This window comes from Euprymna scolopes, chromosome 14 (genome assembly GCF_053919585.1).
Source record: "Euprymna scolopes isolate OS-2025 chromosome 14, ASM5391958v1, whole genome shotgun sequence".
Lineage (NCBI taxonomy): Eukaryota > Metazoa > Mollusca > Cephalopoda > Sepiida > Sepiolidae > Euprymna > Euprymna scolopes.
The window spans coordinates 158,232,144-158,259,142 of NC_136495.1; the positions used below are offsets into that span (position 1 = coordinate 158,232,144).

A 26,999-nucleotide genomic window follows, 5' to 3' on the forward strand; every position below is an offset into this window, starting at 1 on the left:
TACGAAGGGTCGAGTTTCAAAATGATACTGATCTCGTGAAAATCCGTCACCTCTGTTGAAAGGCAGATATACATACATACATTTAAACAGACAGGTGAGATTTATATTATAGATGTTGGATTCTCGTTCGCATAAAGTGATTTTCTTTTATATAACTGAAACAGTAAATGTATGTGTATGTAAATATTTAACAGGTAAATTCTTAGGTAAACTACTGGTCACATAACATTGAAATTAACAGGAAACAGTAATCATACACCAAAGATGATTTATAACGAGTACAATCTTTGTGTGATAGATGAATAATGCATATATATATATATATATATATATATATATATATATATAAAATAAAATAAAAATTACAATTAAATTTACCAAAATGATCCAAGATGGAAATTCTTTTAACTTTCTTGAAGTTTTACATTTGGATTTTACCGTCACTGGATTTTTTATCTTCCACCAGACTATCCATTCGTGTGTAATCACCTTTTTCTTCACCATATTCCCTCTGCTTCACTTTTTTTTTTTCAAGTAAGATCTTTGACTTACTTGTTGTTTCATCAAATACTTCTGCATGCAAAATCTGATCCCTCATTTTGCTAATTCCTACCCTCTGATGAGAAGGAGAGTATTTCTTCGAAACTCCGCGGATTAAGGACTATCCATTTATCTAGTGTTTCCTTCATATTATTTGGATTCTTCAGACTACTGTTCTCATCTTGTGTGTGATTTTCACAATGCTTCGGTCAACGTAACCTCCGACCTTCTTCAGGTGTATCTTGTGGAACTCAGAAATTTAGACGGAATTTTGAGCAGAACCCTTTATTTACTTAATGGGGGTAGCATGTTCTTATTCCATCAGCCATGACTGGATAGAGGTTCTAAATAATTCACAATTGCAGTTTTTGGTCGCCCACACTGAGGATTGAACCTTCAGGAGAATATCACTTTTACAATTGATTTTTCCAAGTATTCTAACCACTGCGCCACGGGTTCTTGCGGACAATTCTGGTATGAATTTTAGGAGCCTTAAACCTATTTTATTTCTAGTTGTAAATATCACTTTTTATTACTAACTAGCCTGGGTGCCCGCCGTTGCCGGGGTGTTGGAGGTGTATGTTGAGCAAAAAAAATAAAAAAGTGGTAGCAGGCAGGCTTGAACCTGTACCGTGAAGGAGAAAAAGGACATGAAAAAAATGTGACATCTTTGTCGTTGCGACATCGCAAAACCAGAAGTGGCAAACATCAAAATTAAGGCTAGTCAATCGAAAATAATGGATGACTTGCAAAAATATCTACGAAAAAAAGTGACCCCTCCCTGTAGAAAAGTGCACATTTGCGGGTGAAGGAATGAATGTTTTTGGCCAATTTTTTTTATATTTGTCGTCTGAAAGTTTGAAGTTTAAAACGTTACCGGTTTCATCAGGTTCCGACGCATCTGTCAAAAGTTTTTAGCAGACATACACACAGATTTTTGCCCTTTATATTATAGATCATGACTATATATTAACGTATATATATATATATATTAATGTTTTTACTTATTACTTGTATATATTGTCTATTGTTTATAATTACTGGTTCCCATATCGTATTGACTTCTATACTAGGTCTACTTAGTAATTGGTTATTTCCTAGCATATGTGCTGCTTCTTTCAGTCGTCTTACTCTCCACTGTTCTTCTCTTTCTATAATTTTTTTGTTTGTTTCTGAAGAAGGTCGGATGTTGGTTGGTTGGTTGTTTTTGTTTTACGGCATATCAACCCTTTTCGGATTATTTAATGGCGAATCCAAAGATTTTAAAGAAAATTTTTTTTAATAGAATATATTTGTTGTTTTCACGTAAGTTTCTATTCAGCCTATAGTTGGGACCCTAACAGGTACTACTTTTACCCTCTGCAGAGAGGCAGTCGGCGTATTCTAATGCCCCACCGACAGGGCCAGGTCGGATGTTACATCAACTGAAACGTTGTGATGAAAACAGTAGTCCGAGGGATCCAAATAATATGAATAACCAATCCTCATCTCAAAAATTCAGAAACGTCATATACATGCAAGTTGAAATGCAAAATGTTCATTTCAACTTGCCGACATTTCTTTCAATACATTTTTTCAATCTGTTTAATATTAAATCTTTTTTTCCTATCTCTTGATAGCTGCATTGGTAGAGAACGTGGCTGGAGTGCTACATGTTTTAGTTTCAATTCTAGCTGATGGCACCCAAGTCATTTTTTGTTTTCAAACTTTTGAAATCACTTTCATATATTAGGTACAATATAATAATCGATAGAGAATTGGTTCTGTAATAATAAATACAAAATCTGTATGAATTAAAATATATTTAAGCGTATTTTAAGACCCAGTAAGGTTGGGAGCTTGCCGCTAGTTATAAAAATAAAACTAATTGATTATTTTATGTGATTTTTGAAATATGATATTTTTGTTTCGTCAAGTGTAGTACATCATAAAGATTTTTTCTTTCTTTCTTTTTTGAATGTAGGTTGGATTCTGGTCAAGAACTGTTCATCGTTACATAGTAATCCTTCACATATGAAGAAATATTTATAAATACCAACCTTTGTTGGAAGATTTTTTACTCTTAGCATCTTCCACTTGATTGTCTGCTTCATCAGCAAGTGGAGGTGAAGAAGCGGACTTCTGTGCATTGTTGTTTTTCATGGCAGAAAAAAGCCGCGGCTGGAAGAGGTTCAGCTGCTTCAGTTTCTGGGAATTATCTGACATTGTAGCCGAGAATAGCAGTTTTTGAAACTAAAATGTACAAAAAAAATATTTAGTAATACAACATTTTTTAATTGTTATAATACGTAGAAACATCATAAAGTGTTAAGCAAAAGTAAATTTCATTTATAAAATTCACTATGTATGTCTGTCTCCATTTTTTTCAAACTGTAACTCTTCCGAGATGGAAGGTTGCAGAGAGGCAGGTCAAACAACTGCATTTTTTGTGGACCTTTTTTATAGGTCTTTACCTGGCTAAAGTATATATAAATATTTGTATGTTAATGTTAGTTTATTTTAAGCTACTTATTACCTGTTGTATATTTATTTTTAACTTTCTATAGGTCTTTACCTGGCTAAAATAGCTGCTAAAGAGGTCAAATTTGAAAGAAATTAAAACTTGTCAAAAATAAGTCGACTTAAACCGCTCTTCTACATATGCACAAATATATATAAACATTTGTATGTTAATGTTAGTTTATTTTTAGCTACTTATTACCTGTTGTATATTTATTTTGTAACTTTAGAAATCACAACTATATATATTGGGTACAATATAAAATAGTCAATAGAGAATTGATTTTATAATAATATTTATGAAATCTGGATAAATTAAAATATCATATATAAACGTACTTTACGACCAAGCGCCCCTCTGCTAGTTTTTAAATAAAGCTTTTAATAAAGTATATTCCAGGTATGCAGACGACACTGTGTTAATAGCAGAATCCAAAGAGACCCTGAAGCTTGGGTGTTCTTGGATATTGTGATGCTTACCATTTTTGAGGTGTTCAAAGCTTCAACATGCAAACTACAATGTTGCAATGTATCAGTTAAACAAGTTAATAAATTTAAATATCTGTATTACTATCTGATGGAAGGTGCATTACTGAAATGCATAGCTGCATGCCTCGAGGGAGATAGATAGATGACAAACCATAGCCAGGACACAACTTGATGATGATGATAAGCACTGGTTTATAAAAATCAGATATTTTTTTATTACAGAAAGCTCTAAGTGCCCATAATTTGTGCTATTGTTGAAATATTGGTGAACCTAGATTTTGAGACATATCTCTTTTTAATAGTTTTGCAACATGACTTTAAGGCGTGACCACGGTTCATGTATATTTAAGGAGTGCAAAATTGGTTGGAATCAGTTGAAGTTGCAAGTTGGAATGCAAACATCTAGCGATTAACTTATCAATTCATGTAACAGTTGTTGCTACCTGACATGGACTTCTATTATCTGTGTATTATTTTTTACTTGACAAAACAAGATTTTGATATAACAAATAATTTTGGGTAAAAATAGCTATTCATGTTTTGATTAACTTTGTTGAATCAAAGTGACGTGTTAATTTTTTGCAAGATTCAAAAATTTTTTTCCGATTCTGATACAATTACCGATTCTGATTCGATTCTTTATTTAGTTATATATTTTTTGCTTTAATCTCCAGTCCCCCCTCGCCAATCTTTCACGAAAAACACCCGTCTAGCTGAATCCACTGTGAAAAATTTCCCCCACTCTATATCTGTGCCTAAATCAAAACGCGGATTCCATGAACAAAGCTTCTTTCTTAGAACTGCACGCCTGTGGAACTTTGTTCCGTCTGCCTGCTTCCCTCCAGACTACAACTTGGATGTTTACAAGTCCAATGTTAACAAATTCCTAATGAACCGCCCCCTTAATTAAACACTTCATCAAATCTCCACACTAAAATAATGTACTTGCAATAACCCTTATCCCTGAGTGGCTTTGGGGCCTTGATAAGTGGTGATCTCTGTGTAAAAAAAAAAAAAGATTTCCATAAAAACCCATGTAATATATTTGTGCAAAAGTAATACACGTAGTATGTTATATTAGTTGATAGCGCTAACTATTTTTTCTCAAATGTTTTACTGAAATTAGTGAGATAATTGAAGATTTATTTCTCTTTTAAAACAAAGCCGATTACTAGGAATTCATCATCAGTTGAAAAAAATTAAATAACATTTTTGTCATAAACGATTGTACATACTCTATGAAGGCAGTTTTTAGTAAAAAATTAAATTAAAAAAAATCATTAATTCATTTTGGAAATGAAAATAAAAAAAGAAGAAAAATTTATTCACTTGTGCCATTTTTAGCATATCATTTTTTTTGTGGCGCAATTTTTACCTAAATTTGTTATTACGGCCTCTAGATTTTAGTTTTACCGGAAGTTGAAAAATTCAATAAACATTTATCATTTTATCATTAGTACCTGCAATAGAAAAATCTGTATAAAAGCCAAGTACATCTAAGAATGGAGTACTGCTGCCACATCTGGGCAGGAGCTGCTAAAAGCAGCCTATCCTGCCTTGACAGAGTTCAAAATAGACTTTGTGGTTTAGTGGGGGATGCCCTTTTCTCTTCCCTGCAACCTCTCTCCCACAGATGAGACATTGCGAGCCTGTCTTTGTTTTATTGTTATTTCCATGGCAAGTGCTCGTCTGAGCTACAATCTCTCGTCCCCCCTCGCCAATCTTTCACAAGAAACACCCGTCTGGCTGAAACTACTGTCAATAATTTTCCCCACTCTTTATCTGTGCCTAAATCCAAACGTAGATTCCATGAGCAGAGCTTCTTTCTCAGAAGTGCACGACCGTGGAACTCTCTTCCGTTTGCCTGTTTCCCACCTGCTACAACTTGGATGTCCTCAAGTCCAACATAAACAAATTCCTGACAAACCGTCCCCTTAAGTAAGACACTCTATCAAATCCTCAATACTAATGATTACTACAATACTATCTCATTGATTACTGTACACGCAATAACCCTTATCCCTGAGTGGCCTTCAGGCCTTGATAAGTGGTGACCCCATGTAAAAAAAAAAAAAATTAAGTTTTAAACAAAAAGATAAATAAATAAAATGAAAGATTAGTTTTTGGAATCAAAAATTGGGCTAACATTTTTCTGATTCTGATATTTCTGATTCCCAATACCGATTAATCTTCTCTACATGTCTTTTTTTAAGTAAATAATAATTATTTTGGAATTTTTTTAAGGTAAAAATGTCATTTTCCAACCAAATTAATTAAAAAATATGTATGTTACTTTGTTTTGTTTATGTTTGGGAAGATGTGGCTTTTAAGTGACATCAGATACTGTGTCATGCTAAACTTGTTCCTTTCAATTACTAGCACAATGAGGGCTGCCGAATTTGCATCAAAACTAAAGTAAATTTTTTAAATACTTACCGGTATGTTAATTTTCAAACAACTGAAATGAAATAAAATAAATGAAAGAATTAGTAATAAGTAGCAGGGATAGCCAGTGTTGTCCGGACAAAAGTGTAGCATATTTCTATTTAAATTTTTATCTTTTAAATACTTTTACCACTGCCCTGGTTTCTTCCTTCCTCTCCTCACCACTTTCATCTCCACCAAGGCCATTCCTCTCTCTGGATATGCACATACAGTGACAACTCGTTTTTATAGATACCTCAAAAAAAGGAATCAGCATAAAGAAAATAACTCTTGGATTAAAAAATAAGAGTTACTTTCCTTTAGTTAGTACATAATCTGTCTGGACCCACTCCCCACTCTCCACCCAACCTTTATGAAATCTGCGCCAGTTTATGGTCAAAGAATGAATTTTCTTTTTCTAACTTTTAGATATTATTCATCCAGGCAACACTGATCAAGAAAATACCAACTTTGTGGGTTTTTGTTTTGTCATTTTTTTTAGTTTTAGCCAGACATACAAGCATATACACAGACAATGACCATTTATATTATAGATGAAATTTCATTTAACAAAATGACAGCTTCAAGTCAAAGATACAAAAAAGAAACAAAAATAAACGGATCATGTTACTGATTATACGAGAAATGAAAAGCTACGCACTTGATAGAATTAAATAAGGCACTTGTCTGGAATTTGTTCTATATAAATATATAATAAAGAAAAATCTATATCATATACGAACTTCTGTTAAACAAAAATATCAGATTCCAAAAATTACCTAAATTGATCAAGTAGTTTTATTTTTATAAAGAAAATCGATTTTAAATGATTAATGAGAAATCATATGCATTACAAGGCTGATTTCACAAATTCCAATTATTGTGGAGTTATCTGCCCTTGTTTCCTCAGACCTTTACTTTCCATAGTTTTCACGTATCTACAAAGTGATGCAAAAGTATTGTAATGCTTAACAAAAAAGCAATAACAATAAAGAATCGTACGAGGATAACTGCATAAAATAGTTTGAAAGTCACGTCAATAAGAGATCGAGTCTCACTTATGAATTTATGACCTACTAAAGTCATAAGAGTACCAAATCTCGTGACACTAGCATCTTCTAGCGCTAGAACCAATTTTCTCTAATTTTCATTTGCTAGTGTTCTAAGCCACTGCTCTTCAAATCGTGTGACAGACATATTGGTTTGATGCGAGAAGATGGAAGATACGGTTTCGGGAAGATTTTTCAAAATTACACTTTGGTCTTCACTTGCAGACTATTACTTTCTATAGCTTTAACAAGAGAGTTTTTATTATGTTTCTGAATTTTTGAGATGAAGATTCGTTATTCATATTATTTGAATTCTTCGAACTACTGTTCTCATATCGCGAGTCATTACATTGACCAAAATGTGTAAATGACACTCAACATGAGAACAGTAGGCCGAAGAATTCAAATAAGAGTTTCCATTGTTTCACAGACAAACACTAAATCATCATCTCAGACAACATTTCCCAAGACACAAATAAAAAAATAAAAAAAAACGAATTCAGTGAAGGTTCTTGATGTACTCTCACTTTCACATTAAAGCTTTCGCTCCGTCTCAGAAATAATCTGATAAACTACAAGCACTTGTACCCCCCCCATAAATACTCCTGACAAACAATCAGCTAAATCCTACCCCTTCACAGTAGAGATCCCTAGATGTAAAAAGGCCTTCTACTCCAATAGTTTCTTCCCCAGAACTGCTAGACTTTGCAACTCCTTTCCGGGATTCTGCTTCCCCAACTGTACTGATATGCAGAAGTTCAAGTATAATGTGAACAGACATCTTGCTGCTCATCTCCCTTCATAATGCCCCTGCAACTTATGTCCCTGATAGTAGCCCCCTACTTCAAAGTGGCACTGTGCCTTGTTTGGACTGAAAATTGAATAAAAATAACAAATTAAAAAAATCAAATACAAGGGGCATTCCAAAAGTAATGTCTACTACAAATGGATCAGAGGGGATTGCAAATTACATTTTTATGATCACAGAACTTTTGCATTCATAACCTGAGAGTTTCATCTCTCTCTTGCATATATTGACAGTGTGAGACTAAGAAAGCAACCCCTGTCATGAACATGCATCAGAAGCAAAGATGCATCATTGAATTCTTGGCAAAAGTGCATCGAGAATGGTGGTGACTATGTAGAAAAATTAATTCTGAAACACAAAAGGTTGCTTGTTTTAATGGTACCACTCCTGTCTTCGAAGATCTTCAACTTTTGGATAAAAAATAAATAGAAGGCTTTACTTTTGGAACAACTCACATACTAATGCTAAAATAAAGAGTGGAAAAGTACGAGGTCATAGCTGTAATTCTTCAATGATACAAACCAAATCTTATAAAATGATTAATCCTAATTTTAAAAAAAAAATAATGTCTTACTTTGCGATAATGATTGGACCTTGCTTTGGTCTTATATAAAAAAAAAAATGTCTTACTTTGCGATAGTGATTGGACATTGCTTTGGTCTTATATAAAAAAAAAATCTCTTACTTTGCGATAGTGATTGGACCTGGTTTTGGTCTTATAAAAAAAAATCTCTTACTTTGCGATAGTGATTGGACCTTGCTTTGGTCTTATATAAAAAAAAAATGTCTTACTTTGCGATAGTGATTGGACCTGGTTTTGGTCTTATATAAAAAAATAATGTCTTACTTTGCGATAGTGATTGGACATTGCTTTGGTCTTATATAAAAAAATAATGTCTTACTTTGCAATAGTGATTGGACCTTGCTTTGGTCTTATATAAAAAAAAATGTCTTACTTTGCGATAGTGATTGGACCTGGTTTTGGTCTTATATAAAAAAATAATGTCTTACTTTGCGATAGTGATTGGACATTGCTTTGGTCTTATATAAAAAAATAATGTCTTACTTTGCAATAGTGTGGACCTTGCTTTGGTCTTATATAAAAAAAAAATGTCTTACTTTGCGATAGTGATTGGACCTGGTTTTGCTCTTATAAAATCGCAGTCAAAATCAGTTTTGTTGTCAGTCGTTTTGTATACTGCTTTCTCGACATGAGTCAACCAATTGTGTTTTATGTCATCAATAACTCGATCAGCTTCATCAATCACCTACAATTAAAAATTAAATATAAATCAATCAAAAGTTCACATTTTAATCAAGTTATTATCTATCACGTATAGCCCCTTTAAGAATTAAAGTTGAGCCTTGTTTAGGGAATACGGAAAAAAAAGGTCAACTTGAACGCAATATTCTGAATCCTAGTTGTTGAAGACTCTCTGACCGTTTACTATGTATGCCTGCCAATATGGCATTCATAGACACTTAATTCTCTTCATATCTTGTGTTAACTGCCAGTGGTCTTGAGGTGCTAACCTATGTAGTCAAGGGGTGTTTCTGATTGGATTCAACACTTGTGATCAACCAGCAGTAATTGTTAATATTTATAAAAAAAACATTATAGTTATTTATACACATATATACATTAATTTGGTAGATTTCAAAAAGTCAAAACATTAACTAAAATTTCAAATATTATAATCAAGCTCCAGGAATAAACACTAAACAATGTCTATCTAAACGCGTTTCAGAAAACCACCTTTATTATCAAATAGAATGTACGTCTATGAAAAAACTTACCAAGAATCTTAAATGTCTCAAATCAAAACCTTCTGTTTGAGAAATGTGATCAACAAGCTTGCCTGGTGTTGCAACAATTACGTCAGCTAAGCATTCATAACCATCCGATCTGAATTGAACAAAAAAAAATATTCTGAAAAAAATCTTTAATACAAAATAAGAATGATGCAATAAACAGTTTTTTATAATAATAATAATAAAAAAAACGGTGCTTGAAAATCTGTACAATGTACGTATCTGTGATGGAAAAAAAATATTGTATTCCAAAAAGTCATACAAATTCATCAAGTAGCTTTAGATATGAAATAAATTGAAGAAATAATCATTTATGTATTTTATATATATATATATATATATATATATATATATTTAGTAAAAATGGTAATTAATAAAAACCTGGAGAAAGTGCTCAATACTGTTGTAGAGCAAATATGCGTTTTATTTTTTATTACCGTATTTTTCTGTTTAGTTACATTATTGTTTCAGCTACGCGACCGTTTTTTTTGGCCGTCAAGTAGCTTCCTCAGACTTTTACAGAAATGTTCGTTTATGGTGGAATGAAAGCGTGAATGATGTCAGGGGAGGGGTGCGAGAAAAGTGGAAAGAGAAGAAGGGAACAAGGGGGAAAGGTGGAAGGGGGGTGCTTGGTATGTCGGTAATGTTTTAGTTTTGGAGTTTAAGGACATTAGGTGGTTGTGTGGGGTCTGGGAAGTTCATCTCTGGTGTGGCTGAGGGCATAGGGATACATGGAGGGGGGAGGGAGATATATGGGGGTAGGAGAAGGGGGGGTTACTTTAAATTTCAAGTCCTAAGGTTTAGGTTGTTGGCGTCTCATTGTGAGATGATTTCTTGATAAGTAGGTCTTGACCTGTTGGGTGTTCGCTTAGGTTGGGAGGCAGGGGGGAGGGGGGCTATGATTCGGTTTATCTATTTGATTTTTATTTTTTGTTAAGTGCTTGGTGAGGGTTAGCTTGCGGCCGTACATGTATATATATGATATGTACTAACAATTGCTATAAGAATTAAAGGAAATTTAACACCTATAAATGCAAAATGCAGACACAAAAATAAAGAATCAAGATACATAAAATAAATAAATTGAATAATCATTTTTTTTTGTAATAAAAAAAATGATTATTCAATTTATTTATTTTATGTATCTTGATTCTTTATTGTTGTGCCTGCATCTTGCATTTATAGGTGTTAAATTTCCTTTAATTCTTATAGCAATTGTTAGTCATCAGGAGGTAACATCTTAACAAATGGAGTCAAAGGTAACTTTTTAGAAGGTTCAAATCTCCTGACGAGTATACAGTGCCTAGTATTCCAAAGTCATCACCCATCTGATGCTGGCCAGCACTACTGTCAAAGGAAGAGTAAGGCACCTTCTTCCCTTTGCTAGTCTGTGGAGACCCTTGAACAAAGTAGAGAACCCACTTCAACCCCCACCATCACTACCAATCAGAGTAATGTGAAGTCATGGAAAGCAGATGACTGATGCAATACAGAAGCAATCAGGAATAATTCTGTTCATGGTTTCGTATCTCGTTGTGCTCGGCAGAAGATTCATTTGAGTACAAAGGTTAAGACAATTGCTCAGTATCGGCACTGTTTGAACAGAATGAAACTGTAACCTACTGTCTGTACAACTGCAAAAAGACCTATGCCAACACACACACACACACACATTAAAGATATGAGGTGAATACATTTAATCCAACATAAACAATAATTTCTGAAATAATATGAATTTTTCAGGTTTCATTATCAACACAGGAAACTGACTCCAAGTTCAAAGTTAAACTATAGCATAATGACATTAGTGAAGATAATAAATATTACAAAAAAAAAAAATCCCGTTTATACATTGTTAAAGTTCAATTGTTGAATTTTTATTCAAAAAAAAAATGAACAGATGAACAATTTGAGGGAAATTTTACTCCTATAATATCCCCGAGGGGAAACCAGAGTTATCCCAGAAAATTCGTTCTGGCAAAAATTTACTTCCATCCTGACTAATGTTTGTGCAAAATTTAGAAAAAAAAATTATTGAGAAAAGTGCAAACAAACAGACAAATGGGAATGAATTACTAAGTCCAAGCCGTCCTTTGTCGAGGGACCAATAACTATTTTTAAATAAGAAAATCAAATTTTATAAATATCTGAGAAGTTCACCAAAAAAAGAAAATGGCAACGAAGGGAGATAACCCAACAATAATTCATACTTACTAGATTGATGTTGTAATGCCTATGAATTCCCATTAATCGCTTAAAAATGATTTTCTTTATTAAAAAAATACTACTTAATCAATTTACACGATTTTTGGAATATGATATTTATGTTTCATTACATTTACATTCATCATATAGAATATTCTTTATTTATTTATTTATTTATTTTTTTTTTAATATGGGACAATTTTGTACAAGAACCAAATAAACTTACCTTTTCTTAACTAAGGACATTTTTTCTTTTTCAAAACTTTTTTCACCCATGATAAGGACAACCTGAAAAGATTTTTTAAAAAGTTTATAATGATTTAAAATATTCATTTGGTATATACGATGGTTAGAGTGTTTCTAATGGGCTGAGAGAAAGAGTTTAATCCCTGGTAGAGGCATATGTTAATTAATCAATTAGTTATTAATCTTTGATAGTTAGTGATGAATTAAAAAAAAAATTCTTTGTTTAATCTAAATATCTATAAAAGTGAAAGTGCCTGTGTGTGTGTGTCTGTGTACATTTCCTTACGCAATAACTATGTCAATTTTCAGTCTACAGACTCGAAATTTGATATACAGGGTACTTAGATTTGGGAAAATCTTTGTGATCGATTTTCGGCCAGAAATTTGGCTGTTAAGGGATCAAAGTTCAAGGATTTGACCTTTGAGAACTCTACCAAACTCCTCTGTCAATTTTGGGTATAAACAATTGAAATTTTAGATACAGGTTACTCGGACGTGGATCTAACTTAATAACTTGATTTGAGCCCAAAACAATAAATGTTAAGAGGTCATAATAGGGGTCAAAGTTAAAAAAAAAATTGACTTCTGCGGTCTTTACCAAATTACTCATACAATTTCTGGTCTAAACATTTGAAATTTGACATGAAGGGTATTCAGAGATAGGGCAAGTTTTTTGATCAGTTTGGGTCGAAAATTTTTAGTTACCAATATATAAATGTATGTATGTATGTATGTTTGCATGTCTGCCTAAAACTTTTGACAGAGGCGACGGATTTTACCACGATCAGTATCATTTTGAAGTTCGACCTTTCAGACGACAAATATCGAAAAATTGGCTAAAACATTAATATCTTCACCTTTAACTGGGTACTTTTTTATAGGGGGGGAGGTCGCTTTTTTCGCTGATATTTTTTAAAGTCATCCTCTCCTTTTGATTGTCTAGCCTTAATTATAACATAAGTCACTTCTGGTTTCGTGGTGGCCATAACAGCAAAGACGTCAGGTTTTTTTCCCCATTCTTTTTCTCCCTCGCCGTACGGGTTCAAGCCTGCCTTCCTACTACCACTTTTTTTTTTTTTTTTGCTCAACATACACATCCAAACACCCGGGCAACGCCGGGCTGAAATGCTAGTATGTTAATAATATTTAATAATAATAATAATAATAATAATAGTTAATTATGAATTAAATAAAAAAAAACATACCTTGCTTGTTTCAAATAAAATTCACACAGGAAGTCATATCAACAGTTGACAAAAAAGATACATCAATTAACATGTAGCATGTTTTAGTTTTAACACAGACATGAAGAGAACCATCTTTATTTATTTACATGATGAGATGAAGAGAGCAAAACATTTGTTTATATACAGACAAATAGAGAAGATTACTCAAAAGCTTAAATGACACATCATAAATCAATACACGAACAATGGGAAGCAACTGTTTATACGGTTAAAGAGAGACAACTGTTACAGTTTTAACTGCGTCAAAATCTCACTAACATTGACAAATTTCCAATATTATATTAATAAACTAAAAAGATTATACCAGACAGCGTAGGTGAATTCACTGCAAGCATAATGTAAAACATTTATAATTATTTAATATATTGGTTTGGTATCATGGATAGAGTGTTAGCTTATGGGCTGGGAAACAGGGTTCAATCTCTGGTAGAGTCATATTAATAGACTACAAAGATTATACCAGATGGTGTAGGGGATTGACTGTCATGCAAGGATACAACAAATGAAATATTCATAAAATGAAATATTCATAAAATGAAATTAAAAAAAAAAATTAAGATGAATGAAATACCTTTAATCCAAAATCTTCAGCATACGTTTGGAAAACCTTGTACACTTGTTGCGCAAGTGTTCGAACAGGTAAGATTACCAAAGCACGAACTCTCCGAACAACACGATTTTTCAAGCACTGCAAAAAAAAAAAATGAAATGTGACATTTTAAACTTAACACAAAAACAAAAGTAATTCGAATATCATTTGTGAAATTGTTAGTAACTATGGATCACGTAAATCGATTACTGATCTTAATAAAATTTGGTTCTTGTCCAAAATCCTTCCTAAATTAAAAAACAGAAATAAAGAAAAATCTGTATGATGTATGTACATGTACCTGTAACAAAACAAAAACATCATATTCCAGAAATCATATTAATTGATCAAGTAGTTTTATTTTTTAATAAAAAATCAAATTTTATGAGTATCCGAAGCATGTCTGTCTTGTTTGCTATTTTGAAAACAATATAAAAAAAAACAAGGGAGATAGCTCAACAAATATCTAAACTTGCAATATTTATGTTGTAATGCCTACAAATTCCCAGAAATCATTTAAAAGTGATTTTCTTTATATAAAAATAAAACTATGTGATCAATTTACGTGATTTTTACATTATGACATTTTCATTTTACCATGACTACATGCATTATACAGGGTTTTTTTTTGGGGGGGGGGGTTAATATAGAGAGAATTCTGAAAAAAAGAAAAAAAAAGATTGGACATATAAGAAACAAAATTGTTAAACAACATTTTTTTTTTACATAGGAGTCACTACTTATCAATGCCAAGAGGTCACTCAAGGATAAGGGTTAATGAGTGTACAATAATCAATGGGATAATATCGTGGTAATCGTTAGTGATGAAAATTTGATAAATTGGATTACTTAAGGGGCGGTTCATCAAGAATTTGTTTATGTTGGACTTAAAGACAACCAAGTTGTAGTCAGCCGGGAAACAGGCAAACAGAAGAGAGTTCCACAGGCATGCACTTCTAAGAAAGAAGCTTTGTTCATGGAATCTACGTTTTGACTTAGGCACAGTCAAAGAGTGGGGAAAATTATTGACAGTTTCAGCCAGACGGGTGTTTTTTGTGAAAGACTGGCAAGGGAGGACCAGAGACTGGAGCTCCTATGAGCTCTTGCCATCGAAATAATGATAAAACAAAGACAGTCTCGCAATGTCTCTTCTGTGAGAAAGAGGTTGTAGGGAAGAGAAAAGGGCATCCCCCACTAAGCTACAAAGTCTGTTTTGTACTCTGTCAAGGCAGGATAAACTGCTTCTGGGGGTTAGTTTCATAAAAAACTAATCAAGAAAGATGGACAGATGAAAAAGGTGTTACATTCTGAAAAGTTAAATCATTTACAACAAAAAATTGTAGCATCTAAAATTAAGATATTTAGGAACAATAATTTTAGTGCTTGTTCGGAAATTCCCCATCTTTGCCCAAGAAAAAACAAAGAAAAATCTTCACATATAGAAATTAATGTACACCAAGGGATTAATAGGAGTTCATAGGCATTAGAATATAAATCTAGTATGAATTATTGTCGAGTTATCTCCTTTTGTTTCTGAAGATTTTTTTCCAAAATAGCAGACGAGACAGTCACACCTCGGATACTTATAAAATTTGATTTTCTTATTTAAACATTAAACTAATTGATCAATTTATGTGATTTTTGGAGTATAATATTTTCATTTCATCAATAATGGGTACATTATACAAATTTTTCTTTATTTTTGTTTTTTAATATAGATGGAATTCTGGACAAGAACGAAAATATTATATCAGGATAAAAATCAAAATGATTGAGTGATAGACAGCTTTACAAAATCTGAAGAACTCCATCCAATATTAACAAGTGAAATAACAAAAAATGTGGCAATTTGATGCTTAACTGATTGGACTCCTCAGTTACGAAGATCAAAAAGTCGAACAACAATTGTTATTATCTAAATATTAATTTACTTGTCCAACGTCTGGTGCCACAAAAACAAAAAAACATCATCGCAAACATTAATTAATGAGAAACGAATTACTTCCCTTTATAGTCTCTCTTTATCGGTTAAAAATCGTTAAAACCATTTCTTCTCCAAAAATTTTCAAAACCAAAAAAAAACATGGCTGTCTGTTTACGTTTCAAATTGGCTATTTTATAATTTTTTTTTAAATCATGTTTAAAAAAAATATACAAGTGAATTTCCATTCTAATTCATAAAAATTATTCAGAAACAACAAAACAATGTGTTGTGTGTTGAATTTTCATAGAAAAAAATCTAAATTTTTTTTAAATCAATTTCTTTTAGTTTTAAAAAGTCAAATAAAAATTTACTAAACAAATTATGTTTTCTTTTATTTTTTTATTCATACTGTTTTAAAAATTTTCAACTACCGTGGAATTTCCATGGGTTCTGATAGTTTTTATTATTGTTGCAAGCAGTAATCCAGAGAGCACAGGTCAGTTATAGAAAAAAATTTTTTTTTTTTACAAGGTGGTCAGCACTTATCAAGGCCCGGAAACCACTCAGGGATAAGAGTTATTGTAAGTACAGTACGGTGTGGATATTTAAAGTGTCTACTTAAGGGGGTGGTTCATCAGGAATTTGTTTACGTTGGACTTGAAGACATCCAAGTTGTAGTCAGGAGGGAAGCAAGCAGACGGAACAGAGTTCCACAGGCATGCAGTTCTAAGAAAGAAGCTTTGTTCACGGAATCTACATTTTGATTTAGGCATAGATAAAGAGTGGGGAAAGTTTTTGACAGTGGATTCAGCTAGACGGGTGTTTTTTGTAAAAGATTGGCGAGGGGGGACCAGAGATTTCCTCAACAATTTTTTCCATGATGTATAAAGGATACGTAACAGATGAAATAAATTTTCAGAAATATAACTTTCTATTCGACAGTTTAAATATTTCCAAATTCCTTTCAATTTTTCCTCAACTTCACTTTTCCATAACTGTTATAGATTGCATAGGTTTTAACAGTAATTATTTTGAAAAAAACAAATATAAATAATTATTTAATTAATTATTTAAAGACTATATATTTTTAAAATTGTGTGAAAAACATTAGTACAAAAACAATAACAATTATAATAACAATTATTCATTTGCAATATTGAAAAAAAAAATTATCTATTTATTTGCAAAAAAATAAAATAGCTAATTTTATTGTTTTTATTTTCAATATTTTCATTTTTTAACGTCTTATACTATACAAGTACCAATAGATCTGTTCTTTTAAATCAGTCGTGACAATAATCTTAAAGATTGATGAAAATATTTTTTTAAATATCCACCAGTTATAAATGCCATTAATTCTTTGGAAAGATTTAATCAAAAATCGCTTCTAATTCTTCAAGTAGTTCATCCTAATTTTTTTAATCTCTACATGTAACTGCTTTTTTTTTTCTCATTTTATTAATTTTGTAACTTTTCTTTGTATTCCTTCCAATCTCAATATTAGGTGGTCATACATAAAAATGTGCACGCGAAATAAGGCCGTTCCAAATACATTAACAGAAAACTCTTTGATATACTTACATATCAGGTAAAAGTAGGTATCTACACCAGAAATTAGGGGAAAATTATTGAGTCCAAATTTTAATAATATCAGTTTTATCATATTATTATGATTGTCATTGATTATTTGTCATTGATCATGATTTGTCATTGATCATGATTTGTCATTGATCATGATTTGTCATTGATCATGATTTGTCATTGATCATGATTTGTCATTGATCATGATTTGTCATTGATCATGATTTGTCATTGATCATGATTTGTCATTGATCATGATTTGTCATTGATCATGATTTGTCATTGATCATGATTTGTCATTGATCATGATTTGTCATTGATTATGATTTGTCATTGATCATGATTGGTTAAATGAAAAACTGACTTATCTCCCCTGTTTTATGTGTAATTTGCACCTTCATCAATGGAGAATCAAAAAAATATTCCATTTCAATTTCCACGCCAATCAGAGCCCCCATCTTTGAGATAAAATGATGCCAAGAGAGTAGATAATACTCAATATATTATCTGATTGGTGCCATACAACAATTTGCATACAATCAGCATTCCAGACTAAGATATTTTTTTTTTATGTTTGTTTAGTTTTTATTTAAATAAATATTACAAATGCAACATCTCAATAAAACACATAGACATGGTTCAGAAATAAACCAGAAATCATAAACAAAAAAAGTACTCATTCTGGGATGCTGATTCTAAAAAAGATCACATTTAAACTTCGCATCATTTACACAAATCACACACACTCCCCCAAACACCAAGAACTTCCATCGCAAAAGCAAAAACTGGAAGAAAGGACCGAACAACAGTGTGCAAAGTATTTCCTAAATGAATTCACCCAACCGCAAGATTCTGTTGCGAGACGGCCACTATACAATGCAACATAATGGAGTATGTAAATATTTGCACTCGACCATTCGTAAAAAGTTGAACATCCCATGTAGCAAGTTTAGTGAACACATATCAGAAAGAACAGTAGGGAATAAGTTATGCACCATCCATTATGACTATGTAATATGTGTATAGAAAATGGAACTATTAAACCTGACATAATGATATGGGACAAGAGGAAGAAAGAAGCAACCTTAGTAGAAGTCAATGTCACTAATGATGCTGGGATAAACCAAGCTAAGAGGGAAAAAATAATTATAGGCTCATAAGAGTAGTGGTTGATGGACAAAAATCAGAGGTCTGAAGTATTAATGCTGGAGTCCCTCAAGGGTCCAACTCTCTTCCTGATCTACATCAATGATCTCCCTAAACACATACTTAAATCATTCGTTAACATCTATGCTGATGACACGACCATCTACGGCAATACATCAAAGGCTGTAAATGACAAACCTCCCTCTGATTCTCTCTCCTCTGATCTCAAATGAGTGGTTCAGTGGGGGAAGACGTGGCTGGTTACCTTTAATACATCTAAAACTAAACTCCTATCTTTACATCATCAACGCTCTGATCCCCATCTGACATCAATTGAAATGGATGGCTCTCGTCTAGGAGAAGCCCCATGTTTTGACAAGCTTCTGGGCTTGACCTTCACTCCTGATCTGAAATGGAACACGTACATCAAGTCTGTTGCCAAGGTCGCTGGAAAGATGGTGGGATCCTTCTACCGCTCCAGAAGATATCTCACTACTGATGCAATTCTCTATCTATATAAAAGCCAAGTACGTCCAAGGATGGAATACTGCTGCCATATCTGGGCAGGAGCTGCTAAAAACAGCCTATCCTGCCTTGACAGAGTACAAAATAGACTTTGTGGCTTAGTGGGAGATGCCCTTTTCTCTTCCCTGCAACCTCTCTCCCACTGAAGAGACGTTGCAAGCCTATCTTTGTTTTATCGTTATTTTCATGGCAGGTGCTCGTCTGAACTCCAATCTCTGGTCCCCCCTCGCCAATCTTTTACAAAAAACACCCGTCTAGCTGAATCCACTGTCAAAAACTTTCCCCACTCTTTATCTATGCCCAAATCAAAACGTAGATTCCATGAACAAAGCTTCTTTCTTAGAACTGCACGCCTGTGGAACTCTGTTCCGTCTGCTTGCTTCCCTCCTGACTACAACTTGGATGTCTTCAAGTCCAATGTAAACAAATTCCTGATGAACCGCCCCCTTAAGTAGACACTTTAAATATACATACTAACATACTATACTTACAATAACCCTTATCCCTGAGTGGCTTCCGGGCCTTGATATGTGGTGACCACCTTGTAAAAAAAAAAGAAAAAAATACGAAGCTTCTATGTTTTTTTTTAAATTTTTTTATTACATTTTCACCCCAAACAAGGCACATGCCACTTTGATATAAGGGGCTACTATTAGGGACCTAAGTTGCAGAGGTACTATGTAGGGAGTTTAGCAGCAAGATGTCTGTTCACATTACACTTGAACTTCTGCATGTCAGTACAGTTGGGAAGCAGGAAACCGGGAGAGAATTTCAAAGTCTAGCAGTTCTGAGGAAGAAATTATTAGAGTAAAAGGCTTTCTTACATCTAGGGATCTCGACTGTGTAGGGTGGGACTTTGCTGCTTGCTGGTTTGTCAGAGGTATTTTCATTGAGGGGGTACAAGGGCTTGTAGTTCGTCAGAGCATCCACCATTAAAATACTTGTATGTACAACATAAGAAACTGGAATCTTAGGAAGATTGCCATCATTTCAGTAATTATAGGAGAAACAGAACTCATAAAAAAGAATTTCAAAAACTATCTGGCAATATACCCAGTAAACCAAGTGCAAGAGAGATACAAATAAAAACATCACTCAGTTATGATGTATGAGATAGCGGTTGAATAGCTAGCATTCGGCAAGATGCCCCATTCACTGCTAGAATAAAGAAAGAAAGAAAATGTATCGGAGAGAACTTAAATGTCTTCTGAACGCTAGCCTTGAGAATCTAACATCTCTCTGTACAGGGGTTGGTCAGGACAACTTGGCATGCGGGTATTTCCCCTTACAAGTAAACCCGGACTAAATATTCAAAATAACATAATATGCAAGATCCACTTGGTATGTCTGCACACTCGCATATTTTTTTTTTTTTAATCAATTTTCACCCGAAACGGGGACATAATTTGCAGAGGCATTATTAAGGAGATGAGTAGCAAGATGTTTGTTCACATTACACTTGAACTTCTGCATGTCAGTACAGTTGGGAAAGCAGAATCCCGGAAGGGAGTTCCAAAGTCTTGCAGTTCTGGGGAAGAAGCTACTGGAGTAAAAGGCTTTCTTCCATCTAGGGATCTCGACTGTGAAGGGGTGGGATTTAGTTGCTTGTCGGGTTTGTCGGGGGTAGTCACGTTGAGGAGGTACAAGTGCTTGTAGTTCGTCAGAGCATTCACCATTAAAGTATTTGGAGAACAGGCAGAGGGATGCAACATTTACGAGGAATGGTCCACTTTCTCTATGAGATGCTGCATATAGTAACAGCACTAAGCTGGATACTCCACCAGACTAGATGAATTCTTGTCCTGGAATCCAGTAAGAGCAAGAGACTATAAGAAAGATAACATATTTCATTCGGGGAAAATGAATATTTGTTCACTTGTTTACTAACTCCACATTTGATGGAACACGGCCATATTTTAATGTGTTCTGATGAATTCATAGCGCTCGTGTCTCTACAATGTGCATAATTCAGATTCACCTGACAAGCAGCAAAATCCCACCCCTTTATTGTTGAGGTTTCTAAATGCCAGAAAGCATTCTACTCTAATAGTTTCTTCCCTTGGACTCTGTTACACTTTATAATTCTCTACCTGCTTCCTGCTTTCCTAACTGTACTAAGCTGCAAAAGTTTGATTATAATGCGAACAGACATATTGTTGCTTAACTCCCCACAATCTCCTGTTAGACACGATCCCAAATAGTAAACCTTTACGTTCCAAGTTGCAATATACCTTGTCTGGTGTAAAATGAATTTAAAAAAAAAAAAACTAGATTTTTGAAAATTCTGATTGAAATGAAACGAAAAGAAAAAAATAGAAATTTTGGTGCAAGTCCAGAGTTCAAACCAAAAAACAAAATCTTAATCATTTGCATGTCATGAAACGAACATGTCACAATCGCATAAATTGATCAGGTAGTTTGTTTTTATAAAGAAAATCATTTTTAATACAATTTTAAGCGATTAATGTGAAACTGTAAGCATTACAAAGCTGATCTCGAAAGTTTGAATTATTGTGAAGTTATCTTCCCTGTTTTTACAAGATGATAACATGCGACAGTCCCTTATTTCATTTTCTCACAAAAAAATAAAACAACTTGATCGAGTTACGTAATTTTTGGGATATGACATCTTCGTCCCATGACTGGTACGTGCATCATAAAATTTTTTTTGTATTTTTAATCAGGTTGAATTATGGATTTGCACTTACACCAAAATTTCAAATCAAGTTTCAACTCACTTGAATTATCGGAAGTACAAAGGCCAGTGTCTTTCCACTGCCAGTGGGAGAGGAGCAGCAAATATCTCTTGTTCGGAAACCAGCACATCCAACTCCAGCGCCAAGCTTAACATCATTAAGAATTGCTGGAATCACTTGATACTGAACTGAAATGAACGATAAAAAGAATTAAATGATCTTTTTGTGGCGTTTGGTTTTTTTATCGATTCCAAAATATGGAAGGTGCTGCAGCAAAAAAATGAAGAATCAAAACAACGAAGGTTTTTATTTATATTAAAATTTATTTATATTAAAATTTATTATATTAAAATTTATTATATTAAAATTTATCATATTAAAATTTATCATATTAAAATTTAAACTAAAATTTATCATATTAAAATTTATATTAAAATTTATCATATTAAAATTTATATTAAAATTTATTATATTAACATTTATATTAAAATTTATTATATTAAAATTTATCATATTAAAATTTATCATATTAAAATTTATCATATTAAAATTTATCATATTAAAATTTATCATAGTAAAATTTATCATATTAAAATTTATTATAGTAAAATTTATCATATTAAAATGTATCATATTAAAATTTATTCATTTATCTTTTCTTACTCATAAAATTTTTCTGTATTTTTGTTTTTTAATTTTTTAATTGTGACATAAATCTGCCTTCCACGATTAACAGTAATAAAATTTTCAGTGGACAAATCTTTCCGCTACAAAATGTTTAACTATAACACAATTTAAGAAAGACCCAAAGTACAAACCTGGAAAGAAATGGCTTATTCCATTATCTAAAAGTTTCTGTTTGAGATCCGAATCGAGATTTGGCATTTCTAAGACTGGGAGATTACCAGTCGTCACATCAGGTTTGAACACACTGGGGTGAGCTAACCAGTTAGGAAGAACTTGATTAACCTGCAAGAGAAATGACACAACACACATTTCAATGAAATATTTATGATTAGCAGGGTTATCTAGCTTTGTCTGGAGCAAAAGAATAACATAGCTTCTATCCCCAACTTTCTCTCTCCCTACCTCGATTTCCTCTTCCTTCTTCCCAAACCCTCTTTTTTCTATAGCCCATTCCTCTCTCTGGACATACACACATGCATAACTGAAGTCCATATAAGGAAAAATAACTCTGTGAAAAAAAAAGAAAAAAAAAGAGTTACTTCTCTTTACATGATAACATTAAAAGATGTATGTACGCCTTGATTACATTAAATGATATAAATGACCATTTGACCATCAAATGATGAATCATTTTTTTGTTTGTTTTAGATACTATACATATAGGAATAGGCCAATTAAAAACACATCAACTTTGTAGATGTCTGTTGTGTATTTTTTATGTTTTATTTGAACACACACATTTTCCCTTTATATAACAGAAAATCAAACTTTTTTAGTTACATTCCATTATCACAAAAAGTTAGCAAGTAAAAAACGACAGGGTTAAAAAAAAAAGAGTGTCCAACCTAATAGCTCCCGCTCTATATCAACCAAACATCCACCCCTGTTCAATCACCGAAATGTTGCATCTCTGTGTCTGTTTTACAACAATTTTAATGGAATGTGCTCAGATGAACTCAAGGCACTTGTACCTCCCTTCAACATGAATAGCCCGACTAACCTGACAAGTAGCAAAATACCATCCTACACTATAGAGATCCCTAAATGCCAGAAATATTCTAACAGTTTTTTTCCCTTGAACTATTGAACTACTACACTTTAGAATTCCCTGCCAGTTGCCTGCTTCCCTGACTGTACTGATATGCACAAATTCAAGTGTAATGTGAACGGACATCTCATTGCTCAACCCCCTACATAGTGTCCCTGCAGATTTGATCCCAAATAGTAGCTTCTTACATTCAAAAGCCACTGTGGTATATTTAGAATAAATTACAGTAAAAAGAAATTAAATAAGATAAACATCTTGCTTTCTAACTCCCAATTCAAGTTTCTCTCCTATAAATCTGTCCTCTATCACAGTAGCAATGTTTTGCTGGAGATAAAAAAAAAAAAAAATTATAAGTGAAGCATGTTTATCATGTGTCGAGGTTTAGCAACTGTTGAATCTGCATGGAATTTCAAACGGAACCCTTTATTTAATCCATGGGGATGCTTTTGTTCGTCAGCCATGACTAAGTAGAAGTTCTTAGTAATTTACAATTGTATTTTGAGTATTGTCAACACTGAGGATTGAACATTCCACCTCAAAAAAGTGTAATTTACAACTGAATTTTACCAAGTACTTTATCCACTATGCCATGGGTACTTGCGGGATAGGAACAGTAGTCGAAAGTATTTAAATAATACAAATCATCAAATCTCATTTTAAAAATTCAGGAACAAATTTTTTATGCTTGTTGTTAAATTCCTAAAATATTATTAACATATTATTATTATTATTATTATTATTATTATTAAGATATTATTATTATTATTATTAAATATTATTAGCATATTATTAATATTAAATATTATTAACATATTATTATTACATATTATTAACATTATTATTATTACATATTATTAACATTATTAAATATTATTATTAACATTATTATTATGAAATTTTAGTAACATTATTATTAAATATTATTAGCATATTATTATTACATATTATTAACATTATTATTATTATTAACATATTATTATTAAATATTATTACTATTAACATATTATTATTAAATATTATTAGCATATTATTATTACATATTATTAGCATATTATTTTTATTAACATTATTATTATTATTACATATTATTAACATTATTATTATTAAATATTATTACTATTAACATATTATTATTATTAAATATTATTACATATTATTAACATTATTATTATTAAATATTATTAACATTATTATTATTAAATATTATTAACATATTATTATTAAATATTATTAACCTTGGATATTTTCACAAGTTGTTCTTGTCATTGTTTTTTAATTTTCTTTTTAATATAATTTTAATTGTGATCAGAAGTTTAATTTGTTAGATTAACTTTTCTCTTTGGCCTTTTATGACCTGGTCATAAAATAAATGAATATAACGGCATAAATAAATTGCGAATTGATTCAAACACGCCTTGTACATATTATTTTAGTATCTGGGTAGATGCCAGATGCCTCCAGATTGCAACTGTTCATTGCTTACATTCAATTTGCCGCCATCTATCTCGGAGTGGAGGATTTCGTTTGTTGTCATAAAAACACTTTTTTCAAACACTATGGATAATAATCAAGGTAAGTTTATGAAATGCAAAAATTCTCAGTGGTAGTTTAACTATAGAACTTCATAATTTGAGTAAGTTGCCTTCAGACTTCAACGAAGGAGGATGACGTCGCCTTTCTCTTAATATTCGGAAGTTTGTATTTCAATGAGTACCGGTTTAGTTTGTGTAATAATTATTGCAATACTATCTCTTAACAAAGAGATATTAAAGGTTGCTGTTCATTATAGATTACTTTAAGTCTATGTATAGGACTATGGCTAATAAGTAATTACTTAGAAGCTTAGTTATGGGTTAGGAGTTATAATCAGGAGCATGCCTAGGAAATTTTTAGGTGTTAATGGGTATCGATTTACGAGTCTGTTAGGGTCAAGGGCGGAGAGCAAGGACCCCTCTAAATTACGTGAAATGGATTAGATTTAGTGGCAACTTAAGAAATAGAGCAGTTTGATTTGTTAGTGATCAGGAGAAAGAGAATTTAAGTAAAAAAATAAAAAGGTTTGTCATGCAAAACAGACAAGGCAGTCATTTTGGAGGTAAAGTATCTATAGGATGTACTTAGTATACTAGCAGCGGTATTTTGCACTTTTGAGAGGAATTATAGGTACAATAGTTTCATGGTTTATTGTACAAGTTCGTAGTCTAGGTCAGGGACAAAGCACTTCTAATATTGTAACTGGGTTTATCTAATTTTAAAAGTAGTTGAATAGAGTACCTCCTCCACATAACTACCCCCGACAAGCTACTAAGTCTCATCCCTTTACAGTAGAGATCCCTAGGTGCAAGAAAGCCTTTTACTCCAATAGTTTCTTTCCCAGAACTGCAGGTCTTTGGAGCTCCCTTCCGGGATTATGCTTTCCCAACTGTACTGATATGCAGAAGTTCAAGTGTAATGTGAACAAACATCTTTCTAATCATCTCCCTTCATAATGCCCCTGCTAATTAAGTCCCTGATAGTAGCCCCCTGCTTCAAAGTGGCACTGTGCCTTGTTTGGAGTGAAAATTGAAAAAAATAAAAAATAAAAAATTTTTTCCTGTTTGAAAACAATCACACTATCATTACCCTTTAAACTAACTAAAATTAATAAATATTTTTTTAATCATCCACATCATAATTCAGGTCATAAAAAGTTAAAAAAAAATAATTTCAAATATTATGTACAAAATTTATTTTCATTTCGTCTTACCTTATCCAAAGCCTTTTCTTTATAATCACCAAGAACGGTAAAACCCCCAAATTCATGTGGCCCTTCAATATCCGGCATTACAACCTTCTCCACCTCCTCCTCTTCCTCTTCCTCCTCATTTTTAGGGACTTCCTGTTGTGTTTTTTCAAGATCTTCTACTTCTTCAGACTTCTCACTCTCATTTTTCACTGGACTCTCAGCTTGTACTACAATTTCTGCTGATGTAATGGATTCTTCCTTTGTGGAATTATTATTTGCATCTGGTTTCTCTGATTTTTTCTTCTTTTTCTTCTTAGGAACGCCATCCAATTCGTTTGGCTCTTCTTCTACTTTTTCTTCTGTAACGACTGAAGGTTCTAAAAATAAAAAAAATTATAATGAAAAAATAAATAAATAAAAATATTGACTTATGTTATCAAAATAACAAGAAAATAAAGAAACATGGAGCAAGAGATGACAACGAAGGAAAGGAGAAGTATTTATTTGTTTCTCTATAAAAGTAAAGTTTGACAAAATGCCAGAAGTCTAAAAAATTCAAAATTATAGAAAAGATTGTTATTAGGAAAGGGAGGGGGGGTATCAGCGTCAACCATAGTTACCTGTATAAAGGAAATGATTATAAAAAAGTGCTCATCCAGAACAAAAAATGAAAATGAAGACAAATCTGTACAATGTATGCACCCATGACTGAAAGAAAATATCGTACACCAAAAATCATGTAAATTGATCAAGTAATTT

At 32.4% G+C, this 26,999-nt stretch overlaps 1 protein-coding gene across 1 annotated transcript in view; it reads right to left on the bottom strand.

Annotated features, from left to right (window-relative positions):
• The window catches only part of LOC145293307 (ATP-dependent RNA helicase DDX51-like), a 49,941-nt gene that overhangs the window by 16,645 nt on the left and 6,297 nt on the right, over nt 1–26,999 (bottom strand). The window contains exons 3-11 of the mRNA XM_080139950.1: nt 26,262–26,617; nt 22,599–22,749; nt 21,823–21,968; nt 13,891–14,007; nt 12,053–12,114; nt 9,607–9,715; nt 8,929–9,077; nt 5,965–5,986; nt 2,580–2,772 (exon numbers count right to left, since the gene is read on the bottom strand). Of these exons, the coding sequence (XP_079996076.1) occupies nt 2,580–2,772; nt 5,965–5,986; nt 8,929–9,077; nt 9,607–9,715; nt 12,053–12,114; nt 13,891–14,007; nt 21,823–21,968; nt 22,599–22,749; nt 26,262–26,617 (1,305 nt within the window). The remainder of the gene's footprint in view (nt 1–2,579; nt 2,773–5,964; nt 5,987–8,928; nt 9,078–9,606; nt 9,716–12,052; nt 12,115–13,890; nt 14,008–21,822; nt 21,969–22,598; nt 22,750–26,261; nt 26,618–26,999) is intronic.